At 43.4% G+C, this 27,215-nt stretch overlaps 1 protein-coding gene across 1 annotated transcript in view; it reads left to right on the forward strand.

The window, feature by feature from the left end:
• PARP1 (poly(ADP-ribose) polymerase 1) overlaps positions 1-27,215 on the forward strand; it is a 2,301,307-nt gene that overhangs the window by 1,129,539 nt on the left and 1,144,553 nt on the right. The window contains exon 16 of the mRNA XM_044060208.1: positions 7,822-8,017. Coding sequence (XP_043916143.1) covers positions 7,822-8,017 — 196 coding nt within the window. The remainder of the gene's footprint in view (positions 1-7,821; positions 8,018-27,215) is intronic.

The following is a 27,215-nucleotide window of genomic DNA, read 5'->3' on the forward strand; positions in this document are numbered from 1 at the left end:
CCTCTGGAAAGCAAATACCACACCAAAACTTCCACTCTTACTGCATCACTTGTCTAGGTCCAGACCACAACGTCCCCCATTGTCGCTTCTGTGCTTTGTTTAACACCAGAACTATCTGTCGTCGGGCCCTTATTGTAGCCAGATATTTTCGTTTACAATCCTCTAATTTCAATATGGCTTCAGTAAGCCATCCAACAGCAGATCTTCCGAAAAAACATAAAGATAAAGAAAGAGACAGACCTCACAGGTCCAAACCTTCCGACAACGCTTTCGTTAAGCTAGTAGTCAGTACTCTGGTACTCAAGTGCTTTCGCAGCCCATGATGCCCGCTTCAGTTGATTCGCAGGCTGCTACCAACACACATTTGGAGTCCGGTTTGCTTTTCTTCGTCTAAGGATCCTGCAGTCGTCTCTACCTTGGATGGGTCCGGAGCTGCTGAGCAGGCACCAGCTTCCGAGGAAGTCCTTCACACCACCGAATCTCGACACAAACTGATGTCTTCTTTCACGACCACTGTTCTTTCGAAAACAACTGAGTTCCTTAGGCCCAGGGTTCGAACCACACCCAAGAAACCAACTACCCACTCTCAGGCGCATGCTACCTTGCCTCAGTTTCATATGCTTAAAATGGCAGAAGACCTTATTGTTCTGATCAGGGAAGCCAAGCTACCACCTCATAAAGGAAAAGATCTGTCCCCAGTAGTTTTGTCTGAACATGAGTCAGATGAATCTGATGCAGCTGACTATAATGACATGCAGCCCCTCTCCACTTATGAGGATTCTGATGCAGAGGAATCTACCCCAGAGGATTTTTCCTTTGGGGAAACCCTGCATACTTTAAGGGAGCATTTCCAATGGGAGAGTCAGCACTACCCTCAGTCTAAAAAGAGACTTGGAATTCCTAGATCTTCTGCAATACACACTCTTGGCCATCCCCCCAGTCCTGGATGTGGTGGACGATGTTTTCCTTGAATCCAGCTTGACTCCTGACGCCCTACCTCTTGCTCCCAGAAAACCAGACAGGTACTACAGAGTCCCTGGCTCGCACAAATATCTTTTTTAAAAATCCAATAGCTGACCTTGAGGTAATTTCTCAAGGGCCAAAAGGGATTAAAGCAACCTCTAAGAATCCCACCCCCTCAGACAGGGATTCCCGAGCATTGGACATATGGGGTAAAAAAAAAAGTATACACCTCAATTACTCTTGCTATCAGGGCACTAAATTGTCAGTTCCATTTGCTTAAATATCAGCAACATACCTTGGAACTCCTTAAACAAAAAATGTCCTTTCCTGCTGGGGCAGAATTTAAAGATTTACAAGACTTAATGTATTCTGCAAGTCAAGTATCTAAACACACTTTGCACTGTGGTTTTGACACCCTAGAAGCTTCTTGCAGAGCAGCAGTCACTGGATCTGTCATTGGAAGACATGCATAGCTTAAGGGATAACCCCTGACAGACCATGTCAAATCTAAATTGTTGGATGCACCCTTGCACAAAGATAACTTATTTGGCACTAAGGCAGAAGAGGTCTTAAAAAAAGATGAAAGAAAAAGCAATATCTATGCAAACAGTTAAAGATTTCTTACAGGTCCAGCCCCCTAGGTTCAGCAGGCATTTTCCCTCCAAGCACTGGTCCTTTCCTACTCTGAGTAAACAGGCCCAGTCTAGGCCCCTTAGAAACAGACCCCCCCCCGCCCAGACAGCAGCCCCATGGAATGCAGAGATCTAAGCAGTGGACTACCTCCACTTCAAAACCAGGGAGTTCTAAGCCACCTACTTATGGTAAGAACTCACAATGACTCCCCTCCTCCCGACCTCCCCTCTGCCCACCTTTACTTACCCCTAGCAGGAAATCTCTCCTTTCACTCAAGCACCTAGGCCGCCATTACCAGTGACCAATGGGTTCTGAACATTGTGTCTCAGGGATACAAATTTTCCTTCCCCACCCTTCCCATCCACAAAAGGGTTCCCAGATCTACCACCAAATCAGTGGACAGAGGCTCAAAAGCAAATCCATTCCTTGCTCTCTTTGAGGGCAGTAGAGCACGTTCCTCTAAAACAGATAGATAGGCAGGCCAAGGCTTCTACGCCAGACTTTTTCTGGTGCCCAGAAAAGAGGGCACCTGGCTCCCTATCCATTCGAAACACCTTCCTGGTGATCCCAAAATTCAAAATGCTCACCCTCCAGCAGCTGCTACCCATGCACTCCAAAGACGCTTGGCTAGCCACCCTGGATCTAAAAGAGGCTTACCTCCACATTCCTATCAGGGAATCATGCAGAAAATATCTCCGTTTCAGGGCAAAATCTCAACACTTTCAGATGTTCTTCGTGTTTCACTATTGCAGTCATCACATTTGGGGTTATCTGCTTGCAGTAGCCCTCAGTCGGCCTTATTATCAAAGTCTTGGGTCCTGCATCAGTTGCTGTCTCATCTTCCATGACGTCAGGTAGTCAGGGGTATAAAGCATGCAGCCGACGCCATTACAACAGTTTGTCTTGCCCCAGATGTCAGATGCCCCCCTAATGGGAAGCAATTAAATATATATATACAAGGTTACACCTCCAACAAAAAAGCAAATACACCATAAAGCTTTAAGCATAGTAGAAAGGAATAGAGGTATAGCTAAAAGAAGTCAGAGGGGCTGGAGGGAGGGTAACCAGGACTGCAACAGTGAATACACTCTAACATCTACATTTATGGTAAGTGTACACAACTGTACTATGTTCTTCGTGTTTCACTGTTGCAGTCATCACATTTGGGTAGATCAAACGGTGCCAGATTTACCTGTTCTAAAGACTTGAACCTTGCCTGTGATAAAAATAGGACCTGCTTGAGAGACAAGTACAGTGGACGTAAAAAATGTACACACCCCTGTTAAAATGCCAGGTTTTTGTTGATATAAAAAAAGACCACAATAAATCATTTCAAAACTTTTCCCACCTTTAATGTGACCTATAAACTTTTACAATTCAATTGAAAAACAAATCTGTTGGAGGAAAAAATGTAAAAAATAAAAAATGTACAATAAGCTGGTTGCATAAGTGTGCACACCCTTAAACTAATACTTTGTTGAAGCACCTTTTAATTCAATTACAGCATTCAGTCTTATTGGGTGCACACCTGCCATCAATTAAAGAGACTGTTTAACCCCAAGTAAAGTTCAGCTGTCCTAGTAGTATTTTCCTGACATTTACTTGGTTGCCTGATACAGCAAAAGACATGGTTTGCAGAGTGCTTACAAAGCATCAAAGGGATCTAATTTTTGAAAGGTATCAGTCAGGAGAAGGGTACAAAAAAATTTCCGCAGTATTGGATATACCATGGAACAACAGTGAAGATGGTTCATCAAAAAGTAGAGAAAATATGAGACAACACTGACATTGCAAAGAACTGGAAGTCCCACCAAAATTGATGTAAAGAGACGAAAACTGGTCAGGGAGGCTGCCAAGAGACCTACAGCAACACTGAAGGAGCTCCAGGAATTTCTGGCAAGTACTGGTTGTGTACTACATGTGACAACAATATCCCGTATTCTCCATATGTCTGGCCTATGGGGTAGGGTTGCAAGAAGGAAGCCTTTTCTTACACAGAAAAACAGCCAGGCCTGGCTAAAATTTGCAAAACAATACATCAGGTCTCTCAAAAGCATGTGGGAAAATGTGTTATGGTCTTATGAGACCAAGGTTGAACTTTCTGGCCTCAATTTCAAAAGATATGTTTGGCGCAAAAACAACACTTCCATCACCAAAAGAACACCACCCCCATGGTGAAGCATGGTGATGGCAGTATCATGCTTTGTGGTTGCTTTTCTTCAGCTGGAACTGTCTTTAGTCAAGGTGGAGGGAATTATGAACAGTTCCGAATACCAGTCACTTTTGGCCCAAAACCTTCAGGCGTCTGCTAGAAAGCTGAAGAGGAATTTCACCTTTTAACACGGCAGTGACCCCAAGCATACATCCAGATCAACAAAAGAATGGCTTCACCAGAAGAAAATTTAAATTTTGGAATGGCCCAAACAGAGCCCAGAACTAAATCAAATAGAAAATCTGTGGGTGATCTGAAGAAGGCTGTACACTAGAGATGATCTCACAATCTGACAGATTTGGAGCGCTTTTGCAAGGAAGAGTGGGCAAATATTGCAAAGTCAAGATGTGCCATGCTGACAGACTCCTACCCAAGAAGACTGCTGTAATTAAATCAAAATGTGCTTCAACAAAGTATTAAAGGGTGTGCACACTTATGCAACCAGCTTATTGTACATTTTTTATTTTTTTTATCCCCTAACAGATTTGTTTGTTTTTCAGTTGAAGTGTACAGGTTATTAGATCACATTAAAGGTGGGAAAAGTTTTGAAATGATTTATTGTGGTCTCATTTTTTTTATAACGCAAAAACCTGGCATTTTAACATGGGTGTGTACAATTTTTATATCCACTGTATGTATCCTAGAGACTACCCCGTCCATGGAACAGGCTCCCCAACCATGTACAAAGCAGCTGGGCAAATAGAATATCCTTGATCCTGATATGCATTTTGATATGGTTCAGTTAAAAATGTTACTAATGAAATGCAGCAGTGAGTGGAAAAGATTGGTTAAATTAATGAGAGAGTTTGCATAGGTTTGAAAGCTGTACCTCTGAATGTGCTAAGAATATAGAACAGAGCTGTCACATGTGATGAGCAATATTGTCTACAGAGTTAAGAAGAGACCTTAAATGGATTTTGTAGACAGCAAATGTTGGAGGTGTTTCAAGGAAGAAAGTGGTAATTGGAAACATTTTCTGTGACTGCGGCAAGTTGGTGGACTTGGAGATGTTGGGTGGGCAGATTGGAGTGACGAGGGAGATGATTTTTCTGAGCTGTTATACAGAATCGGAATTGCCTAGACATGGTAAGGCCTTGCTGTGTCTTAATTGTAGTGGCTGCCAAAAAAAACATTACTAGAAAATGGAAATCAGAATCTAAACCACCTGTACTAAAGTTATGAATATAGTAAGACATAAGCAACTAGAAGTGAGAACTTTAGAAAAGGGTAGAAGCAAATTACATAGGAAAAATGGGAATTGTGGGCACTGTGCATACAGGTGAGGAATGAGGTTTAAAAGAAGGCAGGACTTAAATGAGCTATGTAATGTTTGACTGAGAATGATTGAGTAGATTGCAACTGGAAGTGTGTCAGTATGGTTTGTGAAATGCTTGCAACTAGGATTGTGTCGGTGCTGTTTGTCTTCATTTATATAAATGTATGATTGCCTGTGTCGTAAGTGGTTGTTTAATAAAGGTGTTTCTCCTTTTAAAAAGGAGACCTTAAGCAGATCTTGATATCCCAGAGGAAATGTGTGTACATAACCGGAAGAACAGTAAGAATAAACTAATTTATTAGGATCGTGGCAGCAAATAAAGAGAAGACCTGTATTGCCAGTTTTCTTTCATGGATTGAATATGTTGTGCTGCTTAGTACAGTTAGAACTAATGGGTTTGAGGAAGCTGTTGAATGGGAAACACCTAAAATAGTTTCATTGTTGGAAGTAAGTGATTACCGATTAATATGGACCTGATTGGCAAAGCTGTAAAGAGGTATAAATTAAGAGGTGTTGGAAGTTATTAGGGGAGTCTGCTCTGGTTAGTTTTAAGGTGATATTTGAGGTACTGTGGAAATTAATGCATATGATCGGATATGCCACAGAGTCATTGTGGTTTAGAATTTGAGTGGAAGTGTGTCCCCAAGCACTTTTATACCCCGCAAAGATTGTGGAGTACGTTATCAAGTGTAGATTCACTTTGTTGGATGTGGGAACAGACATTCTGGTCATATACATGTTTAAATACCTTTAAAGATGACTTAGAAGGGTCATTTGAAATTTAAACAATACAGCTGACTAAACTGTTTGTATTTAGGCTATGATGAGTGGTATTCTTGATACTTTAGTAGCAGTGAAAATTTTACAGAAATGGACTTCGGCTTTAATATTTACACCTGGAAATATGGTTCAGTTAATGGATGAGGTGGACCATAGGGACAGTCTTTTGGCAACAAAAAATATTGTGTGACCAAATGGTTGCCATGGAAATTTATGTCGAGAATTGATAGAATTACATTATAAACTTTTGGATAATATGATTATTGAATTGAAATTAATATTGGTCTGCTTATTTTGCAGTGGGGTGATAACTTGCAGGCAGATGTACAGAGATTTGTAAATCCAAGGCAGAAATGTGTATATAGTGTTAGTTTTAGTTTGTATTTTAAGTTAGTTTAGATATAATGGATTGATATGTGACAGAGTATATGCACTTACAAAGGCAGTAGATGCATTTGTTTATATGTTGTTGACGTGCATTGAATTGTTAGTAATCAGTTGTGATTTGGATGAAGAATGATGTAAAATATGTTTCCGGATGTTGAATGCTTTAATGGTAGAAAAATGTCTTATTCTCAAAGTATATCAGATTTTTCAGCTTGGTGTAAACTGGAATAGCTTTAAGCCCAAGACAGCTATGGTCTACCATTTGTCCTTTGCCTTTTTATAATATTTGAGAAGTGCCTTTCTTTATTTGTTTTGGTACCTGTCTGTTTAGTTTCATTATACTTAACAATTACAGCTGATTTTGGGGTTGCTGTAACTCCCCTTTCAGCATTTATTTAAATGGGGGTCATTCATTTTAGGGCAGCAAGGAAGCAGGTGCCTCATCCATGGGACCTAAATTTTGTCTTGGAAGAACGTACCCTCATTCCCCCACCTCATTCTGAACCATCAACCTCAACTACTTTGAAGTCCCTTTCCTAAAAATCATCTTCGTTATAGCCATCGTCTCCGCTAGAATAACCTCATAATTGTAGTCTCTTATGGGCAGGAGGGCCTTGTATGATCTTTGAGACAGGGTGGCCCTTTGGATCAGTGTTTCATTTGTGCTGAAAATGATCATGGAAGCACAGTAGAAGAATTTTGCACAAATCTGGATGTGCATAGATATGAAGATTTGTACCTAAACATAACAGAGTATTTTAGACAAAGTTTCCAACTCTTTGTAGATTTCCTACTAGGCAGGCAGAGAGGGTCCATTTCTAATAAACTCTTCAAATAATGCTTCACTTTTGCTGTAAATTTCTTGAAATCCATTTTGCATACACACAAATTGTGTATGAATAAACCTGTCTGTTATCAGTGGGAGCTTTAAATAATCATTGTTTCTTGATTTGCAGGAAGGCAGTTGCTAATGGATAGGGTGACCTGACACCACTGGGGGGATGGGTGTAATTGTATAGTTTGTAATGTTATGGAATGTTAGTCCCTAAAAGCAGGAACTTGCTCACTGTAGAAGACATTCAAACTCAAGGCTTCTAGGAGCCATTTAACAGTTGTCAACAGTTAAAGCAGGTGTATAAACACAACTTTCTGTACCACTTGTCTGTCAGGAACTTTTGACAGTACCAACTTCCCTTAAAAATTTAGGGAGGGAGTTCTGTATCACTTCTGCTCTAGAAGAGTAGACTGTCATAAATGTGGTCTATAAGGGGAAAGTAAACGGTCTCAAAACTAACTTCTTAGCTGGGCCACAAATACCTGGCAGAAACTTCAGAAGGCAACACTTAATGTGGGGAAAATTAATGTGGAGACTAAATAGTTCATTAATTGTCTGAAGTACACAACTGCTATTAAATTGGTGTGTTAGGCTCTACATTACCTTTAAGTAGTAGATTGACACATTAAGTAAAAAGATGTTATTTTTGCATGAATGTGTCAAATATGAAAATGAATTTGTCCTGCAGAGGAACTTGCCATCTGTTTGAGATTGTTATTGTTTTTGTTTGTCTAGGTACTGGGTTTTTAGATCTTGGGGTCGTGTTGGTACCCAGATCGGAGGCAACAAATTAGAGTCTGCATCTTCCAAAGAATCAGCAATTGATCAGTTTTTGGATCTTTATGAAGAGAAAACTGGAAACTCCTGGCATTCAAAAAATTTCAATAAATATCCAAACAAGTTCTACCCTATTGAAATTGACTATGGACAGGTAATTATTTAAATGTACTCTTGTAGATGTTGTAAAGGTTTGATATTGTTCATAGATCATGGCTGTTGACTCGTAAGTGTGATTTGATACAAGTGTTGCTTTAGAGTTTTTGAACAATGTTTAAAAAATATAGTGTAAAATGTCTGACATTTGCGCTCCTAATTGGCAATTTTGGAATATTAATGGAACATGTGCAAATACAGCTTATTGAATTTTAAATTGTGGTTGGGATTGGTTGAGGAAAGTCTGCTTGTCTTGGACTTGCTCATTCTAAATGCAAGAAATGAATGCTGCATTTTTTTAGCTGAAGTGTCACAGCCTCATTAGAAGACTAGGGTAATCTCTAGCTAAAAGGAAAGATAATTTGCAGCAGAGGTTATAGTCCTAAAATGTGCTGCTTAGCTTTTTTTAGTTCACTCATTTGTTGTGTAGGTAACTGAACTGATCACCAGAGACCTTTTTTCAGTTAATCGTGCAAATTGCAAGAAGAAATGCTGTGTAAAATGGACGTGTTTAAGAGTTGACAGTCAACTATTATGTATTTGAAAGGTGGGACAAGAACTACACCACCAGTAGAAATGAGTGTTTTTTGATTAGTTGGTGTGTGTAAGAATGGGAAGGGGGGGGGGGGGGGCAAGAGGGAAATGTATAAAAATAGGAGGAATAGCGGACATATGTAGGGTGTGTGCGCTAAACGAACAGTTTAAAGTGTTAGTTAATGCTCTCGTTATGGGCTTGACCAGGTACAAATTGTTTTTGTAACTGAGAATTTTGTGGTGCTGAAAAAATATTGACTGATCTGAGATTGATGAAACAAACCCCAGTAGTAAAACAAACGAAGTGAAGAAATAAAAGATCCCTTGTGCAGAGGAAAAGGAGACCATCCAAAAAACGAAATCTACAGTCATTAAATCAATAAAAACAGTTAATTTATTCGTAAGCGCTTTCGCAATAAAAATTGCTTCATCAGACAACCATCACTAAACCAGAATCTATTTAAATAGTAGCATATACACCTTACATCCATTCATTTCTCTAAAAAAAGCCCTCCAAAACTAACCAATTAACCCTTAAAGGAATACTACATTTGAAAAGCAAGAAAGCAATAAAACCACATGTATTTAGTAACATTCAGATTACATTTCATTCCTAAAATATACATATTAAAGGTTAAAAGTTCCTCATACATATACACATGTAAATACATTTACATATATGCACATATATGTATGTGTGTGTGTGTGTGTGTGTGTGTGTGTGTGTATATATATATATATATATATATATATATATATATATGCATATATATATATATATATATATATATATGCATAGGAAATCTATCTCTATGCATTATGTTCTATCCCATCTGCCCCACATGAACTCGCACCCTTTTTCTTTTGTAGTCTTCTGGATTTCAAAACCGGTTTAAGTGGAACACTGTCATTAAGTCTGTGCCCGCTACGGGCACCCAATCTAAGAATCCACTGCAGCTCTACCATTTCAACTATATTTGTCTTATCCCCCATCGTACCATTCTCCCTTAATACATACAAAACTTGAAATAAAAATCTGTGATCCTCACCCATCAACATAGTGTGCTTAGCTAATGCACTATAATCATATTTCTTAGTAGTACAATACATATGGTCCCTAATCCATTCACCTAAATGTCTATTAGTTTTTGCAATGTAGAACTTAAAACATGCTACACAGTGTGCCACATAAACCACATGTTTAGTCTGATAGTCTGCTGCTGCTCTCAATTGCCAAAGGTATCCCGTTTCAGGATGCCTAAAAAATAAGGATTCATCCACAAATTGACACTGTGCACAATGTCCACATTTATGCGTACCTTTAGGCATATCAAAACTTGTGTATACAGTCTAGGATAGCATAAGGACTGTTGTAAATTCTTCTTATTTTTATACATAAAAAGGGGTTGTACCCCTACTATTTCAGATGTTCGTTCATCAGTGGCCAAAATATGCCAATTGTTCTTGACCATCTCCTTTACTCTATTCACATCTTCTGTATAGGACAACATTACTGATACTTGTGTTTGTGCAGGTCGACTAACTCGTTGAATTTGTTCCTTATTACTAAAATAAGGTTTAGCCCTACCTAAGGGCAGGTAGGGCTAAACCTTATTTTAGTAATAAGGAACAAATTCAACGAGTTAGTCGACCTGCACAAACACAAGTTGCTCCAGACCGATGTCAGTATAAGTTAACAATTGTAGTTCTTGTGGGAAGCAAATACCTCATAAGGATTTTCACTCTTACTGTATTCCTTGCCTAGGCCCTGTCACGACGTCACTAGGTTTTGTGCTAGATTCAACAAACGCACTATTAAGCGTTGATTTGATTTTGCATTGCATTACTTTGGCCGTAGGTTTAATTACATAATGCCGTCGGAAACCGACGACCGGAATTCATAAAAAGCGCAAAGACAAGGAAAAGGACAGGCATCCGAGACCCAAAATAGACGACAAAGTCTCTTCCAGGCCAGTCACCGATTCGCCGGTGCTCAGTGAGGCGCTTTCACAGCCCCTGACTTCCCGCTGCCTCAGAGCCACAGGCCGCCTCCGACTCCCACGTGGAGACATCTAGGCCTCTGGAAACTCAAGGTATTGGGCCTATGGAAACTGTTCCCTCAGATGGGTCCAGAGCCGCTGAGCAGGCATCGGCTTCTGAGGGTGTTTTCAGACCTACACAGCTTACTATCAAGTCCACTACAGCAGCTAAAGCAAAGTCTAAAGCATCATTACAGACAAAGAAACAAGTACAGCATTCTCCTGGACAGTCATCCATGCCTAAGAAACAGATGCTCAGAATGGCCTAAGACTTAATTACTTTGATCAGGGGTTTCCATCCCCCTCCTGATAAAAGGCCTAGGCAGGATACAGACTATGAATCCTCTGACCAGGTTTCTTTTTCCTCTGATTCCTCTTCAGACCAGGGATACTCTCTTCCTCCCTATAAGGATTCTGATGCTGAAGAGTCTATTCCTTCAGCCTCTCCTCCTGAGGATTACTCTTTGGGGAAACCTTGTACACCATGAGGGAGAATTTCCATTGGGAAAGCCAGGATTATTCAGAATCAAAGAGAAGGCTGAGAGATTTTCTTTTATTACCTCAGCACAGGCCTCTTGCTATTCCCCCTGTGTTAAATACTGTTGATGATGTATTTTCTGAATCTAGTTTGTCTCCTGATTCTCTACCCCCAGCACCAGTCAAGCCAGACAGGTACTATAGGGTCCCAGACTCTTACATATTTCTTTATAAAAACCCTGCTGCTGACCCAAAAACTATTTCTCAGGGTCCCAAAGGGGTAAAGGCTTCCACTGCAAAAAAACCCAGTCCCCTCTGACAGGGATTCCAGAGCACTGGATAGATGGGGGAAAAAAGTTTACACTTCTGCAACTTTAGCAGTAAGGGCTTTGAACTGCCAGTTTCATATGCTGAAATACCAACAATATTTAATGTCTTTGTTAAAACAGAAAATGTTTGCAAGTTCAGAATGTCCTGACAATAAGGAAATGCAGGATTTATTGCATGCTGCTGAAAAGTGGGAAAACACTCTGCAATGTGGTTTTGATTCATTAGAGGCTTCTTGTAGAGCCGCAGTTACAGGATCTGTCATTCGAAGGCATGCCTGGCTTAAAGAACAAAGTTTACCTGATCATGTTAAAGCTAAATTACTGGATGCTCCTTTACAGCATGATACCTTGTTTGGTGTTAAGGCAGAAGAGGTGTTAAAGAAAATGGAGGATAAGGCAAAATCTATGCAGACAGTAAAGGATTTCTTACAGGTACAGCCTCCAAGATTTAGCAGAAATTGGCCTTCTAAAAATTGGTCCTTTCCTGTGTCAGACAGGCCTCAGAGGCAGATACAGACGCCCAAGAGGCAGATCTCGGCCCCAAGGCTCGTACAGCCCTAGACAATGGGGTGCTTCTACCCCCAAGGGAGGAGAAGACAAGTCACAACCTTACAGGAAACAGTCCCAATGACTTCCCCTTTCAAAAGCCAAGCACTTATCTCTTGGCAGCACCTTTAGGGGGAAAGCTAGCACTTCTCACAAAATTGGCACATTATCACCCAGGACAAATGGGTACTGAATATTGCCTCTCAGGGCTACAGGTTCCACTTTCACACTTTTCCAAGGTCAAAAGGAATGCCAGACCTGCCACAAAACCAATGGGCAGAGGCACAAAAACAGATTACAGCTCTCATGGACATGAATGAGAGCTATTCAAAAAGTACCTCAGCAAGAACAGGGACAAGGTTTTTACTCAAGACTTTTCTTGGTTCTCAGAAAGGACAAAGCCTGGAGACCCATTCTGGATCTGTCTATTCTAAACACTTTCCTGGATGTTCCAAAATTCAAGATGTTGACACTGCAGTGACTTCTACCCATGCTGGGCGAAAAGGCTTGGCTTGTTACTTTGGACCTCAGAGGCATATCTGCATGTCCCAATCAGACAAAATTGCAGAAGATACCTCAGATTCATAGCTGGCACAATGCATTACCAATTCTCTGCACTGCCCTTTGGCTTATCTACTTGCCCAGGGTCTTCACAAAATGCCTGGCACCAGTAATTGCATTTTGCAGACAAAAAGGAATTCAAATATATCCCTATTTGGACAACTGCCTTATTCAAGCAGAGAGCAAGGACATTCTTCTAAAGCATCTGGCATTTGTAAAAAGATTACTAGTTGGCCTAGGGTACACAGTAAACGAAAAGAAATCAGAACTAGTGCCCTCTCAAGAGATATTCCTGGGTGCAAGCTTGAATACAACTACCCAGATGGCTTATCTCACGCCAGACAAGCAAAGGCAACTGACAAATTGCTTTCAAATGATGGCAACAAAAACCCAGCTACCTGCAAGAAAAATTCTGCAGGCTTTGGGGTTCATGGCATCCTGCATCCTACTAATTCCATATGCAAAACTGCATATGAGGAAGTTACAATGGTATCTAAAAAATGTTTGGACTCAACATTGCCACAGCCTGGAAGCAACAATAACTATTATTCCCTGCCTGCAACAGGAGTTTCGATGGTGGGCACTGGCATGTCACCACAACAAGGGACAGCCTTTCACTTTACCCACAGCCAGGCAAACACTGACAACAGATGCATCGGATTATGCCTGGGGGGCGCACATGGCAGGAAAATGTATTCAGGGCAAGTGGTCCGCAGAACAAATGCATCTTCACATCAATCAAAAAGAGATGCTAGCTGTACAGAATGCCCCGACAGCTTTCAAGGACTTACTGCATCCAGGGCAACTGCTACTAAAGATGGACAACACCACAGTAATGTGGTACATAAACAAGCAAGAGGGCACGCACTCATACCCCCTTTGCAGACAAGCTATGACTTTGTGGAACACAGCACTGACCTATCAAGTTAATCTGCAAGCACAATTCCTGCCAGGAAAGAAAAATACTCTGGCAGACTATCTAAGCAGAAATCTCATGGATCCTCACGAGTGGAAACTAAATCCACAGGTGTTCAACATGATAATAAAGAAATGTGGATGCCCGTACATAGATCTTTTTGCCTCCACTCTCAACTGCCAACTTCAAAAATTTTGCACAAGGACTTATCACACACAAGCATGGAAAGTGGATGCACTCTGTCAGCTGGAGAAACCTAAAAGTTTATGCCTTCCCACCACTGCCTCTCCTCTCCAAGGTGCTCCTAAAAGTCAGACAAAAGAGGCCAAAAATTATATTGATTGCCCCAGACTGGCCACGCCAGCACTGGTACCCAATCTTAAAGAACTTGGCTCAAGGCCCAGCCTGGACTTTATCTCAAATCCCTCAACTTCTGACTCAACAAAACAATCAGATCCTGCACAGCCAACTCAGAACCTTAAATCTGGCTGCATGGCAGATACCATAGACAGTCAGACCACACCTCTCTCTAAAGCTGTTATGGATATCCTTCTGGAGGCCAGGAGGCCCAGCACCAGGAAATCTTATGCAGACAAATGGAAGAGATTCTGCCACTGGAACCAGGCACAAGGCTTTGACCCACTTGTACCAAATATCCCTCAGGTTTTACAATACCTAACTGAGATGTTGGACAAAGGCCTATCCTTTTCATCTATTAAGATCCATGCCTCCGCCATTTCAGCTCATTATACCACGGAACCTCCTATTTTCTTTCTCTCATCCACTATTAAGACAGTACCTCAGAGGGGCTAAAAACATAAGACCCCCCCCCCCCCCCGAGACCACCGGCACCTACTTGGGACCTCAACTTTTGTCGTGGAGAAACTCACTTTGCCTCCCTTTGAGCCAGCCAATACAGCTGATATAAAATTCTTATCATGGAAAACTGCTCTGCTCCTAGCAATAACTTCTGCACGAAGAGTCTCAGAGCTACATGCTTTAATGGCAGTGGAACCTTTTATCATTTTTCATCAAGACAGGGTTTCTCTAAGGACTAACCCAATATTTATGCCAAAGGTGGTATCCAGTGTGGCTCTTAACCAAACCATTCATCTGCCAACATTCTATCCAAATCCCCAGAATAAAGGGGAGAGACTTCTGCACACTTTGGACATACACAGGCAGTTACGCTTCTACTTGGATAAAACAAAAGCATTCAGAAAAACTGAGCAACTGTTTGTAGCTTATGTTGCAGGAGCACAAGGAAAGGCTATCGCAAAGCAGACTATTCCTAAGTGGATAGGACACTGTATTCGCTTCTGCTATGCACAACATGGAAAGCCAGTGCCTAACAACATTAGACCACACTCTACCAGGTCAGCTGCCACGTCAGCAGCCTTCCTCAGAGGAGTACCAACCAAGGACATTTTGGAAGCTGCAACTTGGAGTTCAGTGCACACTTTTACCAAGCATTACCACTTGCCTCTTTACTCTAAATCAAGAGCAGGCTTTGCCACGGCAGTTCTGCAGGGCCTAATAGCCACTCCTAATCCTATTTAGACCCAGCCACCCTACCTCAGCTTTGGGATTCTACCCAAGTGTAATGACTGCAACAGTGAAACACGAACATAGTACAGTTGTGTACCTACCATAAATGTAGATGTTAGAGTGTATTTACTGTTGCAGTCTAGGTTACCCACCCTCCACCCCCACTTTCTTTGCTGGGACTTTTCTATACCTTTCTATTCTATACAACCTTTGTGGTGTATTTGCTTGTAGCTGAAGGTATTGTTTATATTTTTCTGTATGTCTTTATTAGCGATATGTATTGCTTGCCTATTTGGGGGGCACCTGACATCTGGGGCAAGAAACACTGAAGAAAATGGCGTCGGTTGCATCTTGTATACCCCTGGCGCACTGACGTCAGGGAAGAAGCGACAATAACCGACGCCGGACCAAGACTTTGGAACTCGGGCCGTCTGCGGGTCACCTGCCAGCAGGATAACCCAAGTGTAATGACTGCAGCAGTGAATACACTCGAACATCTACATTTATGGTAGGTACACAACTGTACTTTACTTTTCCACAAAGACAAGGTGTCTCTTCATACTATTGATTTGATGTCCAAGATGGTCAATGAGTTGTCCATTAATCAGTCTATTGATCTTCATTCCTTTTTTCCTTCTCCACAGTCTGCCAGTGAGAACGTTCATCACAAGTTGGATTTACATAGGTAACTCTGATATTTGTATACAACTAAAGTTATTTGCAAATCTAAGCAACTTTGTTTCCTTTCACTCCCGCCCTTTGGGTTTCTCCATCTCTAAGCAAGCCATTTCCTCCTGGTTTTCTAAGGCCATTTCTTTTTGATACTCCTTTCATGGAAATTGTCTTTCCATATTGGTAAAAGAGCATTTTACTAGGGCAGTTGACAACTCTGGTGCTCTTTCTCAAGGATACGAAAACCACTGTTGGCCAGCAGAAAAGTGAATCGAAGTGAAAAAATAATGAAAACCCCGAGGGTTACAGAAAAAACATGACTTTATTGACCAGACAGGTTACGGCAAAAAATGCCTTCTTCAGTGATATATAGTCAAACCTTTCTCAAGGGTCTGGGTAGCATTTCCATCCTTGAGCCTGCTACTTGGTCCTCTGTTCATACTTTCTCAAAGCTTTACAAGTTAGATGTTTTTTCCAAGGCAGGGACAGTTTTTGCCAGGGCTATCCTGCATGGGTTTGTAGAGGGCTCTTCTGGGCCTTCCTCCTCCCAGGCTTCGTCTTGAACTCTTATACTCTTCCTAAGGTAAAGTATACTGTAACAGTGATATGGAAGGTCACAGTACAGTTGTGTAAAATCTTGACGTAACAGTAGATGTCTTCTTCAGAGTTGCATTATTCGCTCCCTCATCTTACTCCCCATTCTATCATTTACTCTGTACCTTTCTTGTCCTCCTGGCCAAGTGGCTTGTTTTCTTCCTTTTTCTTTTGGATGCACATGTATCCTTTACCCTAGGGGCATTCTGTTCCTCCTGTGGCTTTTTCAGTTCTGAGTGGTAGGGTTGCCACCTTTTCAAATGCCCAAAGTGGGAAAATTCTGGTGCAAACATCAGATTTTGCAGGCCAAAACATACCCACATCCAGTACAAGGGACAGAACTTCACTTTTTTGGCTTAATAAAAGCTTAGTCTTGTAGCATTTTAGTTGCTTATTCTGTTTCTTGTAACATTTAGGTGTTTCAGATACAGAATAACTGATCTGAAGTAGTTTACTTCATTTGGTCTTCAAGCTGTGGGTATTGGTCCTGCCAGCTCCTCTCCCTCTGGAGGGGGGAGCTCGCTTCCCTTTTTCACACCAATTTCTTCAATCCGTCCACCGGTTTCGGAGTACTCTGGTCTGAGGATTCCTTAGTCAGGGGGTCTGCGCCAATGGTATCTGTTTCCTCGACGCTGGCAACTGCCTGGAGCTCATCGGATCTGACCAGTTCGGATCAGAGTGGCTCTCTGAGCCGGAGCTTGTGTGTCGGATCCGAGGGAGCGGAAGTTTTTTCATTGGCTCTGGCTTTGTCGGGCCAAGTTCTCTCCCTCTGAGTTCTGTCCACTTTGGGCCCAGCTCCGATTCTCACTTAGGATCTGGGGAGAGCGGCTTCCGTTTTGGTACTCCAGGGGATTCGTTCTCCCTCTGCGTTCGACATGGTGGAAAGGGTTCTCTCCTCTGGATCGAGACCCTTGACTATCCCCTCGATTCTGCCCCAACCCCCTCAGCTCTGTTTATGCATCCCATCATTTTTTCCAGAGGGACACCCCGTGCTCGAGGAGCTCCAGACTGTTCCCCCTGAGGAACAAGTGGCTTGCGAGTTCCCCCCAGAGAGCCCCACCGGAGATGTGTCTCACAAGCATACATGTAAGAGGAGGCACTTGGACACCCCCCCCCCCCCCCCGAGTCCCTCACCGAGGATATGGATTTGGATGATGGGGGAGGTTCCCCCAGGTCACCTCCCGAGGATGATGGGGGAGGTTCCCCCAGGTCAACTTCCGAGGAGGTCTTCTTTGGAGACATCATGGAAATCCTATGCCAGCGGGGAGGTTGGTCTGCCTCAAGCCTTCTTCTGACAAATCCGTGTTCCTGGAGGCTTTTGGCACAGGCCCATCTACTTCCTGGATGTCCCCTCCCGCAGATCCCCTGATGGACCTGGTCACCTCGTGGTCCTGGAAGGAGCTGAACACTGTGGAACCAATCCCTAACCGTCCTTATAAGATCTTGAGCCAACCATCAGGCCAGTGTGGAACAAGGGCTCCACCGTGGATGCTATGGTAGTAGCAGCAGCCACAAAGAAGGAAAGAGAGTTTCTCAGTTCATCCTCCTGAGAGTTGCGGATGGTGGACCACTTAAGGAAGCGTGTTTATGCTTCAGCCACCTTTTCCATTAGGGTGCTGAACTACCTGGCCCACGTCATAAGACTCCAGCGCGACCTGGTCAAGGAGCTGGCTAAGTTTCCCCCTAAGTCCATGTTGCAGGAGGACAAGGACTCGTTCTCCATGAGGATAGCCACTTTGAAAGCAGTCTCCAACATGTCCATGCAACTCCTCTTACATGCCACTGAAGGAGCGGCTAGGGTGGCTGGGTCCAGCGTGTCAATGAGGTGCAACGCCTGGCTCAGACTGTCAGTTTTCAGAACCTTTCAAGGCATCCTTTCCAACACCCCTTATGACGGCACATTAATCCAGAGTGAGAAGGACGGGAAGACACTGTCTGCCATCGCAATTTGCATTTTGAACCCTCAAAGATCCTTTTCCCGGAATCAGCGAGGGCAAAAGATGTGGTTCTGGAAGTCACAATATTCCCGGGACACTCGGGGCTCTTCTTCCCCCAGAGGCAGAGGAAGACAGAATGGACGCCGGCCCAGAGGCAGAGGGGGTCTGAGGAATTTTGGGTCTTGAGAACTCTTCTCGGACAGGCCCGAACAGCAACCCTGAGGGATTGCCTGACTGCAGTCGGGGGATGATTGTCCTTGCACGTGGCGGCATGGGAGTCCATAACATCAGACCGCTGGGTGCTTCAGATCATATCCAGAGGATACTCTATCCCCTTTGTTGCTCCTCCCAAACACCTCCTGGGCGTACCACCCAGAAAGGGAGGCAGCAGCAGAAGAAATTTCCAAGCTGCTAGAAAAACGAGCCATCGAAACCGTCCCCCCAGATCAGTCTGGATCGGGCTTCTACTCCAGGTTCTTTTTGGTGCCGAAGAAACCAGGGGACTTGAGGCCCATTCTGGACTTATCTACCCTGAACCTGTCAGTTGCCAAAGAAAACTTCCGGATGGTCATACTACAGTCCATCATGTCATACCTGCAAGAGAGCGACTGGATGTGCTCGTTAGACCTCCAGGATGCCTTGTTGTTGTTGTTGTGTCTTTCGGCTTTTCCCGGTTAGGGGTCGCCACAGCGGAACTCCAGTCCGCTAATGATTGGTAGTTGATTTTTACGTGCTGAGTTACCAGCCCTGACACACAACCTTCAATGAAGGTACGCCCATTCACGCATGTCTCCACGCAGAAGACGCTCTAGCTGAGAATCGAACCGGACAGCGTCTTACTGTGAGGCGACAACGCTACCGCAGCACCACCACCGCAGGTCCTTCCCCTCCAGGATGCCTACCATCACATAAAGATGCACAGAAGCTCCAGGAGGTTCTTCCGCTTCCGGATAGGAGTCAGTCATTACCAATTTCAAGCTCTACCTTTTGGTCTCACCACAACCCCCAGGGTGTTCACCAAAGTTTTGGGAAGCTTAAGGGGATTCAGGTCTACCCATACCTGGACTACTTTCTCAAACCAAGGATTATTTCTTAAAGCCTGCCCTGCATTTAGGGATAACAATCAACACATCCAAATTCCTTCTAAATCCTGTCCACATGATACACTACATTGGGACAAGGATAGACACCTTACAGTGCAAAATCTTCCTGACCTTGGAGAGAGTACAAAACCTGAGGATGCATGTCTATCTGATCTACCATTCTCATCTTCCATCCGCAGAATCAATGTTGAGGGCCTTAGGTTCAATGGCAGCGACCATAATGCTTCCATGCGCCTGGTTACATATGAGAATTCTACAGTGGACACTAGCTGTACAATGGGCCCTGTTGGAACTTCCATTGTCTTATCCAGTACAGCTCAGTCGAGTCTGTCGGTCGTCCCTTCTGTGGTGGATGTGTTCTCTGGAGATCTTGGAGGGACGACCCTTTGATTCAGCCCCTGTCCAAGCCACAGTGACCACAGATGCCTCCAAACTCAAGTGGGGGCATTGTTCGGGCAGGACAGTCCAAGGCCTGTGGTCCCCTTTAGAGACCAGCTTGCACATAAACGTTCTAGAGATGAGGGCGGTCCTTTTGGCGTTGCAGGCCCTTCATGCCTTTCTTCCTCTGGGAACCATTGCAATTCAATCAGACAACATGTTGGTGGTCTGGTATATCAACAAACCGAGGGGGACCAGATCTTTACCCCCCTTTGTCGCGAGGCCATGAGAGTGTGGGAATGGGCAGTGGTCGTTTTTTCTCATAGCAATGCACATTCCGGGATGGTCCAACATTCTAGCGGACAGGTTAAGTCAGACTATTCTCATGCCTTACGAGTAGTCTCTGAATCTTTCAGTAGCGAAGCAGATCTTCCTGGAGTGGGGTCAGCCTTGCTGCGATCTCTTAGCATCTCCTTCCAACGCTAAGTGCAGCAAGTTTTTTTGCTCTGCACCCCCTGCCAAGGGAGTCCCCCAGAGATACTCTAGTCCATGCTTGGCCTCCTGGTCTTCTGTATGCTTACCCTCCAGTACCTCTTATCTCAAGGTTTCTGCAGAAAGCTCGTTGACTGGGGAGCACAGTGATCCTCATGGCCCCGGTTTGGCCTCGCCAGGTATGGTTTCCCTTCCTTTGGGTCTCACCTTCTGGTTCTGCCCTGGATCTTGGATCCCATTCAGGATCTGATTTCACACCCATTGGGGGTTCCTCATCCGAACCCGGACAGTTTGAAGCTCACAGCTTGGCTGCTCCAATTCCCATGATCGCTAGGACTCATGGAGTATCTTCTTCAGTTAGGTCTATTCTGGTGGCTGCTCATAAGTCTTCAACCAGGAAGGTTTACCACAGCAAATGGAAACGTTTTTTCCTTTTGAGCCTCTCAAAGGAGTTTAGACCCCTTCACGGCTCCTATTTCTGCCATTCTTGATTTCCTAGCCAATATTTTTCAACAGGGAGCTAGTTCTTCTGCTATCAAAGTTCAATTGGCTGCCATTTCTCATTTTCATGTGGGTGAGAATTCTGCCTCACTAGCCTCCTCCAGACTGTGTAAAGCCTTTGTCAAAGGGCCTTTTGTTGCGCCCCCCGTCAAGGATCCTGTTCCCCAATGGGACCATACTATGGTTCTTCAAGCTTTGGTTGCTCTGCCTTTTGAACCTGCTGCAACCACAGATCTAATATTCTTACCTTGGAAAACAGCATTCCTGGTGGCCATCACTTCTGCTAAAAGGGTTTCAGAACTCCAAGCTTTGTCCATTAAAGGTTCCTTATATGATTTTCCACAAAGATAGGGTTTCCCTTCGGACCAATCCATCCTTTCTTCCTAAGGTGGCATCACAAGCTAATATCAATCAAACTATTAATTTGCCTGTCTTCTTTCCTAACTTTGCTAACAAAATGGAATACAAACTCCACTTGTTGGATGTTCATACACAGTTACATTTTTATTTACACAGGACCAAAAACTTCCGTAAATCTGATCAGCTGTTAGGTTTATAGAAGGACACAATCTCCAAGGTCACTGTTGCTAGGTGGATTTCTTCATGCGTTCTTCAGGTCTATAAGGACAAAGGCATGTCTCCTCCAGGTCAGGTGAAAGCCCATTCCACTAGGTCCATGGCTACTTCTGCGGCCTTTTGGTCTAGAGTCTCATTGGATGATATTTGTTGTGCAACTATTTGGTCCTCATCTCATACCTTTATTTCTTATTACAAATTGGATTTGACTTCCTTTGGTTCCGCGGTGCTCCAGAATATCCTTCCTTGAGGGCCACCCAGGAGTTTAGTAGCTGGAGACTCTGTCTCACAGGTTGAAGACCAAATGAAGTAAACTACTTCAGATAAAGAAGTTAAGTACTCACCATAACGTTCCATCTGAGTAGTTCTATTTCATTTGTCTTCAACCATCCCTCCCTCCTTCCCCCTGACCTTATCATATGAACAGCCTGTTGGCTGCAGTTGTAGGTCATGAAGTGTTTTTCAGGTCAGGTTATCAGTATGAAGGTCAGCAAACTCAATCTGGGGTTGGAAGGTGGTGGAGGTGTATTATGGGTTAGGGGAGGTGCTTGGAGCACATGCTAGTGAAACTGCCGGCTCAGATCCAGTACGCACAGGTTGAAGACAAATGAAGTAGAACTACTCAGATGGAATGTTATGGTGAGTACATAATTTCTTTTTTTATACAACTGTTACATAAAATATAGGAAATCATTTTTCCCTAATATCTGAAGACATGCCATTTTTACAATTTTTTTGCAGGACAAAACTGCCCAAGGAGGGACTGTCTCTCGCAAAGTGGGACAGGTGGTAACCCTACTGAGTGGGTGCATACATCACCTTTATGCCCTATGTCTTGCATGGGGAGCATACTTATGAGACATACAATGCTTGTAAGAACTAAAGGCTTTTGTATACTCGCTGGATGTTGGGTGATCAATGGCAGGAGATCCCTTAGGTAAGGAATACTGCAGCAGTGATAAGGACTTCTGCTGTTATAGTGATATTTTAGACAGCTGTACTTTCTTCCTGTCACCTAAGTTTATCTGTCCTGAACCTATAATCATTTAAGTTTTTCTTTCTACAACCTTACTGTATTGTCATCATAATCTGTTCCTTCCTCTAATCCATATTTATTATAACAAAGACTGTGGCAACAGCAAACTTGTCAGTTTCTGTCCTGTCCCTCTCCACACTATAAATGTTGGTGGCTCTTCTGTCCTCCTTCATAGTATGTTCTGTTTATTCCAGTCCTCTTACTTTTATTACCTTCTCTCCAGTCTACCACTGTTTGTACCACACAACTTTGTTAGCAGCTGTAATCTTCTTTTGCTTCCAGCCTTCTCTCTTTTCTTTCACCCTAGTAATAAACAGGGCTGTTAGTTTCTGTCTGGTAACTTGTTCAGTTATATTTATTGCTTTCTGTTCCACACGTTTTGGTGATTGCTAGACAAAGCAATAGCCCTTGCTTATGTTATCCTGACTTGCCCATCACTGTCTATCCCATTGAGTTCAGTAACAGCTAAAATTATTTTGTCCTGTCATCCTTTATCATTTTACAGACATAGGTTCATAGGTGTGTACTAGGCTAATGGCCCTGGAGCCTTTGCAAGTGTAGCCCATAGGATTACCCTGGCATTGTGCCACCCGACCTTAGTTCCCATTGCCTCTGTCAAGTAGAGCCACTGGAGTGATCCCCGGGGTGAATTTTCTATTTCCCATCCACTTATCAAGATCCCTCTTGAAGAGGGCCAGTGAGGCGCTCCGCTTGACATGTATGGGAAGTCTATTCCATAACATGGGCAGTCTTTGGGTTATGAACCTGTCCCTCCAGCATGTTCTGTTGATTGTGATAATGAAAAGAAGAAATATACACTGCTGGGGTAAAGTGCCTCCAAACAAAGTCACAAAAATATATCCACAAACAGAATGAAAGGCACACCACGACAATCGAAGTAAACCTTGTAGTTAATCAATCCTTTATTTCAGTAAGCGCTTTCACGCCTCACTGGGCGCTTCCTCAGACTTCAATAAAAGGATTGATTAACTACAAGGTTTACTTAGATTGTCGTGGTGTGCCTTTCATTCTGTTTGTGGATTGTGATAATGAGGTTGAGGTCTCTGGAGCATGTAGTGCGGAAGGATTGGGATTTCTTTAGATGTAGCATTTCTAACAGAACTGGGTCAGGCATGGCTTTGTAAGTCAAGCAGAGATCGCTTTTAAGTAGGTGATATGAGACGAAGAATAGTTGGGAGTTTTTTGAGTCTGTCCATATAGGACAAGTGTTTAAGGCCTAGGATCCTCTTTGTGAGGTACTTTTGCGGCCTCTCCACTTGTTGCAGGTGTCTAGTGAGGTACATGCCAAATGGGGCATTGTACTCAATGATTAGCCTAATAAGGGAAGTGTAGAGAGAGAGAAATGACCTCTTTCTTCCTGGATGTAAAACCCTTGGTAATGAGATATGCCACACAGGACTTTCTGACCACAGTGGCAGTGTGGTGGTCAAAAGAGAGTTTGCTGTCAGCCTGTGTTCCCAGATCTCTTATGATGCCTTCTGTGTTCAGTGAACTACCATCGATGTGGTAATTCATGGGAACCGGGGTTTTCCCAAAGGAGATGACAACACATTTTTTGGCATTGAGCTTAAGACCATGGATGTTCTTCGTGTTTCACTGTTGCAGTCATTACATGTGGGTAATCTGCTGGCAGGTTGCCCTCACTCGGCCTGAATAACAAAGTCTTGGGTCCTGCATCGGTTGCTGGCTCCTCTTCCATGACGTCAGGTCATCAGGGGTATAAAACATCCAGCTGATGCCATTTTATTCAGTCTTTCTTGCCGCGCAGTGCCCGAAACAGAAGCAGTTCGCAAGTGCTGGTCGGCCGACTCATGAAATTTTTGCATTCGAGTTTCAGAACCGAAGTCTTCAACTAAAGCTAAGTACCCCGTTGGGGAAACTTTTTCTTACTCCTTACCGATGTCAGTAAAAGTTAATAATTGCATTACTTGCTGGAAGCAAATACCTCATAAGGATTTTCATTTGTACTGTATTCCTTGCCTAGGCCCAGATTGTAACGTGCTTTGCTGTCGGTTTTGTGCTAGATTTAACCAACGCACTATTAAGCATCTGTATATTTTTGCTTCTAAATATTTTGGATCCAGATTTAATTACCCTGAAATGTCGTCGGTTAGCAATCTGACTACCAGAGTTCACAAAAAACACAAAGAAAAAGACAGAGAGAGACCGTCTAGGTCCAAAACCGACGAAACATCTCCTAAGCCAGTCACCGGTACTCAGTGAGGCGCTTTCGCAGCCCCTGATACCTGCTACTTTTGAGTCGCAGGCCTCTACCGAGACCCATGCAGAGTCCGGTATGCCACTGGATTCTCAGAGTATTGAACCGGTGGATGCCTCTCCCTTGGATGGATCCGGAGCCGCTGAGCAGGCATCGGCTTCTGAGGGTGTTTTCAGGCCTCAACATTTTTATATAAAACCGACGCCAGCCTCAAAAACAAGATCAAAAACATCTGCGTCTAAAAACTGACGTATGAGCCACGTGCTCAGGCCCCTATGTCTAAAAAACAGATGATCAAAATGGCTGAGGACTTAATTACCTTTATCAGGGGTTCCCAACCCCCCCCCCCCCCCCCCCCGCCTAGACCTAAGAGGCTAAGAGGCCTAGGCAAGACACTGATTATGAATCTTCAGATCAGGTTTCTATTTCTTCTGATTCCTCTTCTGATCGGGAATTTTCTATTCCACCCTATGAGGATTCTGATGCAGAAGAATCCATCCCTTCTGTAACTCCTCCTGAGGATTATTCTTTTGAAGAAACCTTGCATACTTTAAGGGAATATTTTCATTGGGAAAGTCAGGATTTTTCTGAATCGAAAGAGGCTTAGGAATTTCCTCCTCCTTCCTCAATATAGGCCTTTGGCTATACCTCCTGTATTAGAAATTGTTGATGATCTGTTTTCGGAATCGAGCATGGCTCCTGATTCCCTACCTCCGGCTCCTAGTAAGCCAGACAGATATTACAGGGTTCCTGACTCCCACAAATTTCTATTTAAAAATTCTGCTGCTGATCCTGAGACTATACAGCCAAAAATCCTACCCCTTCTGGTAGAGATTTCAGGACGCTGCATAGATGGGGAAAGGAGGTTTATACGTCTGTAACCTTGGCAATTAGGGCCTTAAACTGCTGGTTTTTATATGCTTAAATATCAGCAGCATGTTATGGGCTTATTGAAACAGAAAATGAGGCTGATTTCTGATTTTGTGGCAAATAAAGAATTACAGGAATTATTTCATTCAGCAGAACAGCTTGGAAAGCATACTTTGCAATGTGGTTTTGATTCCTTGGAGGCCTCTTGCAGGGCCGCAGTTACTGGATCTGTGATTAGAAGGCATGCCTGGCTCAAGTAGCAAAATCTGCCTGATCATGTTAAAGCTAAATTGTTGGATGCCCCTTTGCAGCATGATACTCTGGTAATAAAGCTGAAGAGGTTTTAAAGAAAATGGAAGACCAAGCTAAATCTGTGCAAACTGTAAAAGTTTTCTTACAAGTACCGCCACCCAGGTTCAGTAGGCACTGGCCTACTAAAAATTGGTCCTTTCCAGTGTCCAACAGAGCTTCTCAAGGAAAATCCAGACGCTGAAAAGGCTGTAGGTACCAATCACAGGGTTTTTACAGGTCAAAGCAATGGGATGCCTCCACCTACAAATCTGGAGGAAACAAAGCACAACCTACAGTAAGCAATCTTAATGCCTTCCCTTTGCCTACACCAAGCACTTAACTTTTGGCAGCCCCCTTGGGGAAAAACTAGCACTTCATGCTCAAAATTGGCAGTTAATTACCCAGGACAAGTGGGTATTAAACATAGTATCCCAGGGGTACAGGTTTCATTTCCATACTTTGCCAGTTCCAAACAGTTGGCCAGATCTGCCACAAAGTCAATGGGCAGAGGCTCAGAAGCAAGTTATGTCCCTCATGGATATGGGGGCTATTCAACTAGTGCCAGAAAAGGAAAAAGGGCAAGGTTTTTATTCAAGACGTTTTCTGGTACCCAAAAAAGACAAATCATGGTGTCCAATACTGGACTTATCGATTTTGAACATGTTCCTGGACATTCCAAAATTCATAATGTTGACTTTACAACAGCTATTGCGTATGCTGGGCAGGAACGCTTGGTTAGTGACTCTAGACTTGAGGCATACCTGCATATCCCAATAAGGGAATGGTGCAGAAGATACCTCCACTTCATAGGTTCATACTAGGCTATCTGCCCTAAGGCATTTACAAGCCTAGCCAGAGTGTGTTTGGCTTTCGCCACCCATTTTAAATTAATTTTGCTATGCCCTTTTCCGAGGTTAGTATACTGTGCCTCTGTCTAACAGTGACACAGAAGTGATACCCGGGGTAAACCTACGATCTCCCATCCACTCATCAAGATTCCTCTTGAAGAGAGTCAATGAGGGACTCTGCCTAACCTGGACTGGGATTTTATTCCAGAGTGAAGGGAGCCTCTGGGTTATGAATCTGTCCCTCCAGCATGTCCTATTTATTTCAGTGCTGAGGTTCAAGTCTCTTGAGCACGTAGCTCGATGGGATTTGGATTTTCTGAGGTGCAGCATGTCCATTAATTCCGGGTTGGACATGGCTTTATACATCAGGCACGGATCGCCTCTGAGTAGGCGGTATGCCACTGAGTAGAGCTGGAGTTTTTTTAACCGGGCAGCATATGGCATCTGTTTGAGCCCTTTGATCCTCTTCGTGAGGTACTTTTGGGGTCTTTCCAGTTGCTGCAGGTGTCTGGTAAGGTACATCCCAAAAGGGGCATTGTACTCAATTATGGGCCTGATGAGGGATGAGTAAAGAGGCCTAGGGTACACAGTAAACGAAAAGAAATCAAAACTAGTGCCCTCTCGAGAGATAATATTCCTGGGTGCAAGCTTAAATACAACTGCCCAGATAGTTTATCTCACGTGAGACTTGCAAAGGCAATTGACTCAT

This window comes from Protopterus annectens, chromosome 1.part2, assembly GCF_019279795.1.
Source record: "Protopterus annectens isolate FY-2018-M chromosome 1.part2, PAN1.0, whole genome shotgun sequence".
NCBI classification, from domain to species: domain Eukaryota; kingdom Metazoa; phylum Chordata; order Ceratodontiformes; family Protopteridae; genus Protopterus; species Protopterus annectens.